The sequence below is a fragment of the Cyprinodon variegatus genome, unplaced genomic scaffold (assembly GCF_000732505.1).
Source record: "Cyprinodon variegatus isolate N-32 unplaced genomic scaffold, C_variegatus-1.0 Scaffold17, whole genome shotgun sequence".
Taxonomy (NCBI): domain Eukaryota; kingdom Metazoa; phylum Chordata; class Actinopteri; order Cyprinodontiformes; family Cyprinodontidae; genus Cyprinodon; species Cyprinodon variegatus.
The window spans coordinates 681,867-695,736 of record NW_015150470.1 but is presented as its reverse complement, the minus strand read 5'-3'; the positions used below and the strand labels follow the sequence as shown (position 1 = coordinate 695,736).

The 13,870-nt window shown below is 38.6% G+C and overlaps 1 protein-coding gene across 2 annotated transcripts in view; it reads left to right on the top strand.

Moving 5' to 3' along the window:
- Positions 1 to 13,870, top strand: part of cadm3 (cell adhesion molecule 3) — a 177,043-nt gene that overhangs the window by 57,782 nt on the left and 105,391 nt on the right. For both annotated transcript variants that reach the window (XM_015387098.1, XM_015387087.1), the window contains exon 3: positions 4,710 to 4,859. In XM_015387098.1, coding sequence (XP_015242584.1) covers positions 4,710 to 4,859 — 150 coding nt within the window. The remainder of the gene's footprint in view (positions 1 to 4,709; positions 4,860 to 13,870) is intronic.

The following is a 13,870-nucleotide window of genomic DNA, read 5'->3' as shown; positions in this document are numbered from 1 at the left end:
AAAAGAAACAGAAACAAATAATCCTCTTTTCAAAGTAAAAATCTTGTCTTTATATTTTTCAGTCTCTCGACGCTGGAGAGCCCTCAAGCTCCTCATGCTCCCTCTGTTGTCTCACTCCTCTACCCTCCCTCCTTTTTCACACAGTCCCGGATTCCCACCTCGTTTTGCCACCCAGCCTCCTCTGCATACCCTTATCCATCCATCTTTCCCTGTCTGTTGGCGCTCCCTCCCTGCCTCGATTCGTTTGATATCCCAGTCAGCCTTCTACCTCTGCGTTCTCTCACCTTGTTGCTGGCTATAGGGAGGGTGTAAATTGACTTGCTTTAAATACCCGTGTCTTCCTCTGGCTTACAGCTTTAGTTGGAGATGAAGAAATGGGATTTAAAGAGAGAATAAAAGAGGCCAACGCTGAACCTCAACATCTGCAAAGGATGGAGAGGTTGCACCTCTTATTTTTGCAGCTTGAGAGTTGAGCCAGATTAAACTAACACTGAACTTCCGTCCACTCCTTAAACTTTGCTGTTTGGGCTCCTCAAATAAACAAACAGCTCTACATCTGTACCCAATGCAGCCATGACTTTTGAACATTTCTGTGAAAAGGCAGATGATGCTCCTCCTTTGCACTTACAGCCTATAAAGTTTGCAAACAAACAAACTTTTTATGAACTTAAAAATCTGTGTGGCTCCCACTCATATCTGGACCTTGCTGACTCCACCCATCCCATCTCATAAGCTATGGCTCAAGTCCATTTAAAACATTTTGCAGTGTTTGATAAATTATCCTAATGTGGTTTGATTCTACCCACACTGTGCTCCAGCTTAATTAAGACAGAATTTATCTTTGATTAATTTTTGACCGTTAGAGCTAACAAAGTTGCCATCTTCATATGCTGCCTAACTTCTGAATGATTTGTATGCATTAATGGACCTTCAGATTTAATATGCAGAGGGCCATTTCATCATCATTAAATTGTTTCAGCTTTTATGAGTCCATTGAGGAAGATTAACCTTTTATTTATTAGCGTACATTAATTGAAAAAAGAAAAAAAAAAGTCCTGTGACGAGCTGCAGTCTGATCTTTAGGTGAGGAGTAGAGCTGGAGTTGATAAAACCTGAATGCTTTGCTCAGACATGCTGCTATTAAATGAATGAGATTTAACCTCTGCTTTCAGATTTTTGCTTCTTCGACCGCAAAACCATTTAGAGCTAAGATTAAAATTCATTTCAAAACTTTGTTAGAGAACCCGATTAAATTTACGCCTAATCTCTGTTAATCTGACAGCAACATGACAACTTTTTTCTCTTGATATCCACAAGCATTCATGTAAGGAATCCTGTGGAAAAGAAGCACCAAAGAGGACTGTGATAACTTTAGAAGGAATGCACAGATTAACAGGCCAGATTGGAGAATTTGTCAACGGAACAACTCTTAGGCATGTGATCCAATAATAGGACTTTTACAGATGAGTGGAAAGAAGAAATGCACCAAATAAAGCCTTAAAAAGTCTTCCTCACTGCTTGTTACCAGCAATGATGGGAACACAGTGAACCAAGGAAAAACACACACTGGTTCATCAAAGCAGAATGTACAGTTTTTGCCTACAGTACATGCAAAATAAAAACTATACTAGGCCGGTCAATTAATATCACATGTTTCCCTGAATAACTATCACCTTGGAAAACATGGTGATATCAGCTGCATGCTGTGGTGATGTTTATATATGAAGAAAGTCTCTTTGAGGCTGCAAAACACTTAAAAGTTCTCAATCAAACTCCAGACTCAAAATCCATTGAAAATCTTTAAACATTTTTGAAAACTGTTGTTTTTTAATTCTGACTCCTTCTGATGCAGTTTTGCAAAGAGTGAGGAACAATTTCAGTCTCTAGATAATCTGATTGGGACTTAACCTGAATGATTTGAAGCTGTAATTGCAGCAATAGGTGGTCGGACTGTTAAAGAGAGGCTCTCTGTGTCTGCACCTTGGAGCTTTCTCTCTCCGGCTCTTTTTCCTGAAAATAGATCATTCTGAACAAACTCTTCAAATAACACTTCATAATTTATATGTATTAAATAACCACAAGACATGACAACAGATTTTGATAGAAATTGTAATTTTGCTCAGATTGTAGAAGTTGCTTTGAGTTACAGAAGGCAGCTGCTTACCAAGCGGGCTCACTTCTTTGGAAGTGGCCCCAATAAACAGTTAAAGAAGCATTTTAAACATCTCCAGTCTGCGAAATCATCACATTTTACATCATACACTTTAGCAGATGAGGAGACATCCATGTCTCCAGCCTTATCAAAATATTACATTTTGTTCTTAGCTGAAGGACACCGCTCTCATTCCATTTCCAAAGCTTTGCCGCGTACAGGATGAAGATTATACTGTCTTAACTGTCTTAATTAGATAAACTATTGTGGAAAACATCAGTTCTGACATGCAACAGGCAGCTAATATTCAGGTGTAATAAACTCACACATCATCAATGATTATTATCCTAACAGACTAAATTTGGACCCCATTAAAACCAAAGTATGCCACACATTTTTATTTTTCTGTTAGAAAAAAAAGCAACAACCCTATATAATTGTTTACTGTAAACCATTAAAATTTGTGGGTATGTTGTGAAAAAGTCTAGAAAATACTGGAAAAAATATTTTTTCAAGACACCGTTTTACTTTCAGAGAATCATTTTAAAGAAAGAAAAACAAAAACTAACATAAATCTACATATTTCATTAAGTGATCATAAAAGCTGAAGCTGACAGCTCCCTCATAATAAATAGGCCGTATTATATTAGGAATATTCCTGAAGCATACACTCAATCATGTCTTAAATGCCATCTCTCTTGTTAAAATGTTCCTAATTGGAGTTTTGTTTTGGACAAATGTAACAGGAGTTATTCTGAGAAGGAACAGTCAGTAGCTACCAAAGGCACAACATAAGTTTGGGTAATTTGTCGCAGCTCATTGTGGGTTGGCTTGATGACTGATGCCCCGGGACAGCCAATTTGCTCAAAGTGTTGATGCCAAGTAGAGAAGCTCATGCGATCAGCCACAAGAATTAGACCAGGATGCTATTAAAGGAGACACTAATCCACAAGGCACTTGACCACAAATTCAGGCCTCGGCAATCACGCTGCTTTGATAAACTTACCACAAGGTCAGAGCTGCACTGAAACGTAAAGTGATTTCCTGACATGTGTGGCTTCTGGTGTCTAACAGTCCTTTGGATCCTGCTGGCAAGCAGCGGCCATACCTCACAGGCTGTTATCACTCTTAATCTTCACAACCCAGAGGCAATGCGAAAGTTTTTTTCCTCTTCTAATAATTGATGTGTTCTGATTTTGAACCCGTCTCCCATCTTTAAAAGATGTCCAGAATTCCTGCAGGCGCCTCTCGGCTCATGTTCGGCAAATATGTGTTTTTGATGCTACATGTAGATGGTTTTCTCACCTCCTCTTCATCATCCTCACTTCGTGAGCCCCTCCCCATCCTCTTTCATGTCTTGATGGGAGTTCTGCTGGAGCACATTTAAGCAGATGTTCTTCCTCTGAAAAAAAGAAAAAAATTCAATTCCACCAGCCGTGCGCGGATGTGATAACACCCCACGCTCCGTATAAACCCGTCTCCTGCTTGACAATTTGGTTCCAATTAAACTATTTATACACGCTGTATTTAAGGGGTGAGAAGACCGCTCCAGGCGTATTCTCCTATGTGATGCTCCCTCCTTTGACTTGGTCTTTTTTCTTCACTTATGCCTTTTTTTTTGTTTTGCCCAAGCATTACTGCAATTTCAGCAAGTCAGTAACATGTTCCAGTATAGGAGACTGAGCTCGAAGCCTCTATACCTAAACATTGGAAAAGGTGCATCAATGGTTATGTTTATCATTACTCACTATAAATGGAGGCTTGCATATTTTGCTAACATCTCTTGCTCTGATTCACAAAATCATTTGCCACCCTCACTAAAGGCAGTGTAGAATTAGCCTGCACCATCAACCGTTATCAAGGGAGCACTGTTAAATACCATAATTTGAGCCAATTTGAATATTGTTACACACCCCAACGGTTCATTTATAAGTAGTTTTCCCGTTTCAGCTCCAGCCCTCTGAATCCCTTCATTATGAGGGGGTCATTTGTATTCTCAATCTTGTTTCCTCCGACCCACTCATTTCCATAACTTTGAGCTTGCAGCTGATACATATAAACGCCTTTTAAAACCTGGCGTGTCTATCAAGAAAAAGGGTTAAAAAAAACTCATTAGCGATATGAGTTGGCTTTGTTGTTTGTTTGACCTGTGGAGAGCCAATGTCTGCCACAGCCTCTTCATCTTTGCAAGTCCCCCAGGTCGTTCAGGCTCTGGGTGCCACTGACTCATTGCTCCTACATTGGCCTTGCAGACATACAACCAGATAACCATTTGTCAGCTTTTTTTTGTCCCTCTGACAAGATGTCAGTGTGTGCGCACATTGTGTCTGTGCTCTCAGAAAGACAGATAGAGATGTATAGATAATCTGACAAGCAGAGAAAGACATGGGCAGTGGGAGACTGAGAGAAAAAAAAAAGGGAGGGAGGCGAGTAACGCAGTTTGTGGGTTTATCTGATTCGGGTGCCGTGTGATACTATTTTCGATTGTATTTACAATTAAGGGTAGTGTTGCAATCACTTTAACTGTTTTTTGTGTCTTCTTCCTCTTCTTGCTTAGATGAGGATCCGCTACAGCCTACGACCTCAGATGAAACGGTGTCCGTCGGTGGCACGGTGACGTTGACCTGTACGGTGACAGAGACCGACAACTCTTCGCTGCAGTGGTCCAACACTGCACAACAGACTCTGTACTTTGGAGAGAAAAGAGGTATGTTGGTGGGGTCCATTTTGGTTGCATGGTTTTAAATAAAAAACTTGAAAGAGAAACATCATACATTTTATCGCAGCAATTAGCATCCACTGCTAACCATTGGCGGCTGGTGGAGTTTCCCACAGGGGGGATCTATGAATTCAAAACAGACGTATATAAAAAAAAACAATCAAACGTATACTAAGTTATCACACCAGTATATTTATATGAATGCCAACAACAACAAAAAAACAGTATAAAAACACTTTATGAAAACAAAATATCATTTCATGTAGAGTTTAATTTTTGTACATAAATCTTGCCCTTCTATGGCTTTGTGAAGATAAACTTGTGTTTTGCATGGTCCAATATTGTGTCACAAAGCAAAATAAAAAAAAAAATATCTACAAGTTTAATAATGGAGAAGGTATTAGTCAGCTTTTTTTTATTATTATTATTTTTTTAATATATAAAAAGTATTTATTTTCTAAGAATGTGTTTATCAAAAAAAGTGCTTTAAATCAGTCCTGCCTGTTTTTATCCATGCTGGGTCAGATCCTGACATTTGAAAAAGGTGGCAGGGAGAGCAGAATAAAGTGTTATGCTGCGTTTACACCGGACGCAGCAGAAGTAGCGAGTTTACATGCAAAGTCAATGATTGACGTGCATCAAGGCGCAGCAAAAAGTCCCGCGGCGCATTTTGAGCAGCAGGCGCAGCGCGTCTGTGCAGCTTAAGCAGCGCGTCGGGAGCGTTTAAGCATCTGACGCGCGCGACGCTAGGCAAGGCAAAGAGGCAAAGAAAGGATAAAGTAGCTCCGCCGAACGCGCGTTAGACCCACTTTTTGGTCAGCGCAGCCAGGGCAGCAAAGCTGCTTCAGCTAGGCGTCAGAACTAAACTGGTGTAAGCAGCAAAAAGGAAGCAGCAGACGCGATTTTGCTCCTCCTGCTGCATCCGGTGTGAACGTAGCATAAGCCTCGCTAAATACAGTTAGCCAAGCCTTCTTGATCAACCAGGTCCTGGTAAAGGACGGTTCTTGCGCCATCTATCTCTCTCTCTCCAACTCCCGCGACTCGACCTGTCAATCACCCGTAAAAAGTCTCCACTGTGTCAGGAGGTGGTGAGCAAACGCACTTCCTGTCAACTCGGGGCGCACCAGAGCTGCGCCCCAAGCTCTCCTATACCTTTGTATTCTAGAGGAGCTACTGCGCATTTACAACTTTTAACGAGAGTCAATGGGCAAAGATTTTAGCGCCCGAGGGCGGAAATATGTCACCAATCTGACGAAAAATGGAATGATGCTGTACCTCTTTAAATATTAAATATGTATCTTGCACATCTCAAAATATATTTTGGAATGTTTTAAATGTTAATTTAAAATTAAATCATAAAAAATATATATTTTTTTATGTCTTAATCAGGGTCATCAGGTGGGTTGGGCAGCGCCGTAGCGCCCTCTATTGGCCAGCTGCCACTGCTGCTAACTATATTTTTAAAGCTAATACTTGCTTTCACATTTATGTATCAAAGATGAGTAGGAATACTGTTTTTTTCTGCCTCTACATAATGTGGTCGATCTGTTCCCCATTACATTACTACAGCAGATTTGTGCCGCCTCCTTTGTTTCAGACAAATGGCTACCTTTGTTTTAGCCAGAGTGATAACATGATGTAACGTGCCAGATGGTTTGTTACTACAGTACAGAGGACCAGCTTGGAAGATGATGCTCAGAAGTTGTTTGAGAATGCTAAGTGAGTTCAAAATGGAATTGACAATTTATTGGACGGAAAAATCATTTACATCCAGCCAAGGGCTTGCTTCAGTCATTCATGAAACCCAGATGGCAAAATTAGACTAAACAAAGTGGAGGAAAAAATGCTTTGACATTTTTTTAAAATTATCTTTTAGTAAATAGTAATGATATAAATATGCAAAATAACATTAGAAAAACTCTCCTCCCTAAACTCTGAACATTTCTCAAAGAAAGTTTTGTTGTTAGTATAAAATATTTGATCCATTGAGCTTTTTCATTGATCTGACACGCATGGTGGAGCCAGAAAAATTTCCCTAGGGCTGCCAGGCAGGGAGCAATGTGCCTTGAAGGTTTAACCAAAAACTGATAGATGCCAAAACCAGTTCAGGGTCAGTCTACACCAGTGGTCTCCAAACCTGGTCCTCAAATCTACTGTCCTGCAGGTTTTGGATGCACCCCTGCTCCAACAGAGCTTAATTAAATGAATGGCTTTTTAACCAAGCCTTCATCAAACTTGATGGCATGCTGAAAAAGGTAATCAATCATTTCATTCAGCTGTGTTGAAGCAGGGATGCATCTAAAATCTGTAGGACAGTAGATCTTGAGGAACAGGGTTGGAGACCACTGGTCTACACTAATCCCACACTACCAGCAGGAACATGAAAGAGTACAACATCCATATTTCTCAAATTAATCACAAGAACAGGCTAGATTTTCACAAAGCTCTTTGAAATAAATCTACACACATATTTATGCATTGATTCTGTCTGAATTAATCATTTATGGCTGTGCATAATATATGCATAAAATGTATCTGACAAATGCAGAGACATAACTTCCCTTCTCCTCCACAAAACACAAAATATAGTTTTGAGAAGAGCATGAAATCTGTATTTGTCATCTTTATGTTAATATATTGATGCAAATGATTAATTGCTGTACTTCTGCTATCAGTTTGTCAAATTATGCAATTAAAATCAGTTAGGAGATTTCACTGTTTTTTGAGGGAAATGGTTCTTCTTAAATTGCTGAATTAGTCAGTCTAAAGAAGCCCCTGGTAGGGATGGCAACAGAGGTGGCCAATGGCCATCCTTGGCCGCTTCCTACCTCTGTTCCTGCCGACACTGGATAACTCCAACTGGACAAATTTAGAATTGTTCATTATACCCATTTTATAGTGTGCATTTGAGAAATTTAATCAGATTATTCTAGGACACTATATGCTGCATGGATTTAATCATCTTTGGTACCACATTAAGTTTGACGTGTGCACATTGTGTGATATATAATGAATGCCAATAAGTAACTTTATCAAAAAGAAGAAGAACCTAGGATGTTGTCAGAGAGAGATGGTGGTGATCAGGCCAGCTGACAGAATTGGCAGGAAATAGAGATCTTTCCAGTTTTTAATTTATGAAATTTGTGGCACATTTGGCTTTCCATACCTGCTCCAGTTGCATTTGATCAATTTAATAGATTTTAAATTGTGTGATTTCTACTTGTGTGACACGTTTAAATTGGACCACAAAATGTTCTGGTCAACACCTTTATTATCTATCTATTCCTTTCCACCGCAGCATTGTTGACCAGAAACTTAATACCGTAGATGTGTTTATTGACTTATGTAAAGCATTTGTTACCATTGATCATGCAAGACTATTGGGTAAATGTGAACTGTATGGCCTACAGGGGGTTACATACATACCAGTGGTTAAAAAGTTATCTAAGTAATAGATTACAATATGTACAAAGCAATAACACAAAGTCACAAACAGGCATAGTAAAATTTGGTCTTCCTCAAGGCTTCGTCCTAGGACATATATTATTTATCCTTTATTTAAATGATATTTTTGCTGTATCCAGTCATTTAAAGTTTATAATGTTTGCTGATGATACAAATCTATTTTTTTCTGGGAAAAATTTGGATTAAATAATAAAAACGATAGAAAAAGAGTTAGCTAAGTTGAAAACATGGTTTGATTATAGAAGGGAAAACTAAATTTATGGTATTCTCTGGTTATCAGGTCTATAACGATGTAAAGTTATGTATATATGGAGTTATAATTGTAAGAGTTTATGAGAAAATTTTTTTAGGGATTATTATAGACAACAAACTTAGTTAGAAGCCTCACATAGAATATATTAGAAATGAAATTGCAAAAACTATTGGAATATTATTCAAAATAAAAGATTTAATAAATATTAAAGGCCTGCATATTATATATTCCTCTTTGGTTATGCCTTATTTGTCTTATTGTTCAGAAGTATGGGGAAATGCAAATAAAACAATTATTGATAAGTTAGTTAAGTTGCAAAAAACAGCTATAAGGCTTATTAATAAAGTGGAATACCGTGAACCAACTGATAAACTCTTCATTTAAAGCAACACATTAAAATTAAAAGACATTGTTTATATAGAAATACTGGAAATAATGCATAAAGCAGTGAACAAAAGTCTTCCTTCTGGTATTCAGAAATTATTTAAGTTAAGAGAGAATAAATATTGTTTATATTGGAATCCAGATAAAGTCTAGATGTGTTTCAGTTATTGGTGTGAAAATGTGGAATGAATTGAATGATGATTTAAAGTTATGTCCTTTCTTGGTGAATTTTAAAAGGGCTTTAAAATGTAAAATGATAAAATCCTATGTTATGTAGAATTGAATATTAATATACGCAGTAAAGAACTTGGTAGGTTGTAAAGGTTGTAAGTAGAAAATAGGGTAGGCAATAATAAGCTTTGCTTCAGCCTATTCCTTTTTTTTTGGTAAATTGTTGGTTTTTTTGTTTTGATATTGTTGTTTAATGTTGGATTATTTTCTAAAAAATAAAGTGAAAATGAAAAGCATTGTTGCAGCTGTGGATGCGCCATGTAATCAGCTCAGTCAGATTCAAAACTTGTCAACTTCTTAACAATACCCATTGGTCCGTCCTTAATTAGAACCTAATCTAACAAAATAGGGAAGAAACCCTTGACCGAAGCGGCTGAGTCTTTTGCTCCATCAAAGCTCTTACAAGCTATGACCGCCTTTCTCATGCGTTTGCAGGTGAGGATGATCTGAAGTTCTGTTCAATCTAAAGCTGTTCCTGCAGCTTCAAGTGAGAGCTGCTTTACCCTTCATGTAAAAGTGATGGAGCGTTCTGCCTGACCATGAATGGAGGGAAAGATTCAGGTTCTGTATTTCTCTCTCTCAACCTGCAGCGAAGCCAGCCTTATGTACAGCAGCTTGACAAACATCAGAGGAACTGCGTAGAAGGAATGGCTGGTGGGGGTACTTCCCAATACTGCAGTGAATAATCAAAATAAATGAATAATTGGAAAAGATTTTATGAAAATTAAGAATAAAGTTAAAATTTGCTAGCAAACATCTTCAAAAAAATAATATTTGCGGTAAAAGATGTATGGGCTGATTCAGGGGCCCTCTACCCTTTTCCTGGGACAACTGGCCTGGTTGCCCCCCCACGTTGGCGGGCTTGGTGATGATGTTAGTGCTAAATGTTTTACTCCTCGATCTGAAATCCTCCTCAAAACCAAACCACAGTCAAACAGGTTTAATAAGAAACAGTCCAATAAGAAATTAAAGTGTTTTCTTTGGAAAGCTACAGTATGCACTCAGGGCAGTTTGCAGCTCATTATTAAGGGGCAGGGATGAAGATTAACTCTTCCTAGTCAGAATCCAAAGTCCTCAACCAAAAAAAAGAGTGGCTTGTCCTCTTTTGATGGAATTCAACTTCGCACCTCAAATAGAGGAGTTCAGGTATATTTCAGTGGCTTGTTTGTGTTTGAGGGAAGAATGAAGCGGGAGATCGACAGACAGATTGGTGAGGCTGCTGCTGTTATCAACGCTGCACATCTAAGCTGTGGTAAGGACAGCTTAACCAAAAGGCAAACCTCTCGAATTACCGCTCAGTATACATTTACCAAAAGAGAAGAACTAGGTCTGGGTGCAACTAGGATGAGATTCCTTGCAGGGTGGCCGGGCATGAGGAATTGGGCCATGCGTTAGAGACTTGGAGCAGAACTGCTTCTCCACATCGAGAGAGGTTAGCTAGTGGGGCTCAGACATCTGTTTCTGATGTCCCCTTGATGCCTCTCTCTTGAGTTATTCCAGAAACATCCCTCCTAGAGAAGGCTCAGGACATGCTGGATGGACTCTGTCTCTCTTCTGGCCCTGAAACGCCCCAGGCTTTCCCCAAAAGAGCTGAAGGGGGTGTCTGGTGACACTTTGGCATCTCTTCTGAGACTGCTCCCCTCATGACCCATTCTACTATGATACAGGGTCATTAAAAATTGTTAAAAGTCATTCAATTTTTATTTTTTAAATTAAGGTCTTATTGGCATTATAATTCATTTAATGTGATTATCATGGCATTTAAAATGTAAAAAAAAAAAGTTTTTAAAAACAATTTTGTCAGATATATCATATCAGATATAACTTGTTTCATGTGTTTTCGTGGAACTGCTTCCGGTTGATCGTAAATCCGTATGTTTGGAAAAGAAGCTCGAGGCGGAGAAAAAGCTAGAGAATTAGAAAATGCTCATTTCAACAAAAGTGGCTGGAAAACGTGGAATTCGGGACATGGCTGCAGCCTGTCGATGAAAAATTTTGTTCTCTTTTATATATATGTGTATTATTTGAGAGTAATGGGTACTTGTTGATGGCATTAAATTATTTCTAAGAGCATTAAAAGGGCATTAAATAGCATTGAATTAGAGTTAGTCATGCCTCTATAAACCCTGTGTCCTTTTTAAAAGTGAGGGAAAAGAAATAAGTTGGTCCAAATGGACAAATGGGTTTCAGTTGCATAAAGAAATAATCCAACAGGAAGAAAAATATGCTGAGGCCCAAATTATCTCCACAGTAAGAGAACAATGATAAAAGCTCTCACCGATTTGTGACTACAGATGCAGACCCACATGCATAGTTGATGGAGATGCCACCAGAGCCATCTGCCAGTAGCTCTGGTCGAAGCTCCATGTTTATTTGATTTGATAAGATATGTTTGTCTGATTGGAGAGAGACTTTTTTGTTTACTTGGCAGTATCGACATCCCATGCTAAGCACTTTACCTTTTATAAATTATCACTGTTCTGTGATCCAAATGATTAAAATGATTGAGGTTTCCAATCGTTGAAAATCTATTCTATAAATCATTGTTTGATGTTTAAAAACAGTTCAACACACCCAATGCAACACCACTACATTTATTAGGCTACTGATTTATTTTAAGTTTATGTCTATATGTTACACAGCTTTCTGTACATAGTTCTATCCTGCAGATCATACAAAATCCTGAAAATAGATCACCTTGCATTTGTTTCCTCTATTGAATCTTTATGTGGCACTTCTCAGCCTGCAGCTGTATTCCTATTGGCTGATCCTTCAAAAAAGCTCGTATAGTAGCAGCTGCAACAGTGTGACATAGTATGTCTAAATATCAAACACTGTCAGAAGTTTATCGCAGGTTATTTTTGCTCACAAGAATCTAACAACAGCCATACCTGCCTCACAGCGCGACATAGGAGCTCGGATTTAAAGCCACAACCATGATTTTATCCAGAAACTTCCCACAGGAGTTGTTTGTGGAGGAAAATTGCACACTGTAGTTATCAGGTTGGTCTGTTGTCCATTTGGTTTTAAAAGCTGTGAAAAAAAAAAACAACCCTAAATGTAAATGTGAGTGTAGAAAAAAATCTTCACAAATAATCATTTATTACACTTAAACTCTGTTGGTGAATGCCAGAATTAAATACTTATTGGAGGGAAATAATGCTGCAGCTACAAAAACACTGTTTGGAATATTGAAAATCATCTTGACTGCAGTAAAATCCCCTTAGATGCATACAGCAGCGATATCTTAATGGTTTCGGCAAATCGAAAGCCCTGTAAAGAAAAAGGAAAACATCAGACTTAAGCTCCAATTCTGTAGAAATCTAATATTCAGCCAACGATTTGTAATTAAGAGCCTTGTTGCTGCACTGATGTCAAACAAGGCACCAACAATCGCTTTCAACATAAAGGGGTCATAAGCTTTGTTGATGCGAAAAGGTTCAGGGCGATGAGAAAGCAAAAACAGCAGGCTATTGTGTCATTGCTGAAAAGCACTCGATAAATGCAACAAAAGAAAACACAAGGCACAAACAAAACATGGAGACTGATGAATTAAAGTCCATCAATGTTTCCAATTATAAGAGCTGTGCTAAAGATTAACAGTCTCAGCTCTATTATAAAAGCTCTGTTTGAAAGATAGGTGTGTAAACTGGAGGTGATTTGTTTATGTTCGCCTTTATTTATAGAAGTTTTATTTTAATTATTTATTTATAGCAGAACAAACTGAAAGACTAAAAAAGATACAAATAAAGGAATTCTAAATTCCTATATTCCTGCATCGCACAACACACTGGATAAGATTGAATAAAAAAGAAAAGAAAGGGTCGCAGATGGAGGGAGGACATTTTTTATTTGTTGATGAATTGAACACAGAAGACATGGTGGAGACTTTCTCATGCTCTAACTTAGCACTTAACAATAGGAGCCAAACAATCAGAGTGACAAAGTTGAGAATAGTTTGGATGGAGCTGACTGCAGTCTGAGGAAGTTTTCTCCCCAGAGTGCCAACACTATTGAAACAGACGATTTGGAAAACAGAAAGAGGCGACAGAGAAGGGTTGGGGGTGGGGAGGGACAAGTTGATGGAGCGGCAAGTTGTTACTGTAGCAAGAAGTTGTGCTGCTGAGGGAAAGAGGGGCTCTCCTCGCTCTGATGCCACACTTCAAGATGGACCTCTGCTTTGGGGCAAATTGAGAGAGGGATTGAAGGAGATGGTGGATGGTCGGGAAAATGAACATATAATGAGAGGAAGAAAGAGGGAGCAAGTGTAGAAGAAGCCTCTTCAAAATGGCCCACCCTCCTGCTGCAGAGCACTAATACATCAAGAACGTTGTGTTGTTTGAAAAAAACTGAGCTTTTTGCCTTTTGTTTAAACTGCAGAGGCAAAGATGGGAAATTACATCTGTCAAAAATGGGGATATAAGATTGTTAAGGGGTAAATGTAGGCAGAAGTGTAGTTTATCCCAGTGGGACTAATTTCCCACTGGGATCAGCTTTAAAGTCATGGTAGGACACTTCTTTGATTTTGTTTATTTTGCTTAGGATGTTAAAAGGACAATATTCCTAGCCTCGTGAGACCATCCTGATCTTGCGAGCTTTCAAGATTTCACTCGTTAATCAGTCTGGAGACTCTCAGTTGAAGAAAATTTGGAGCCGTTCACCAAAC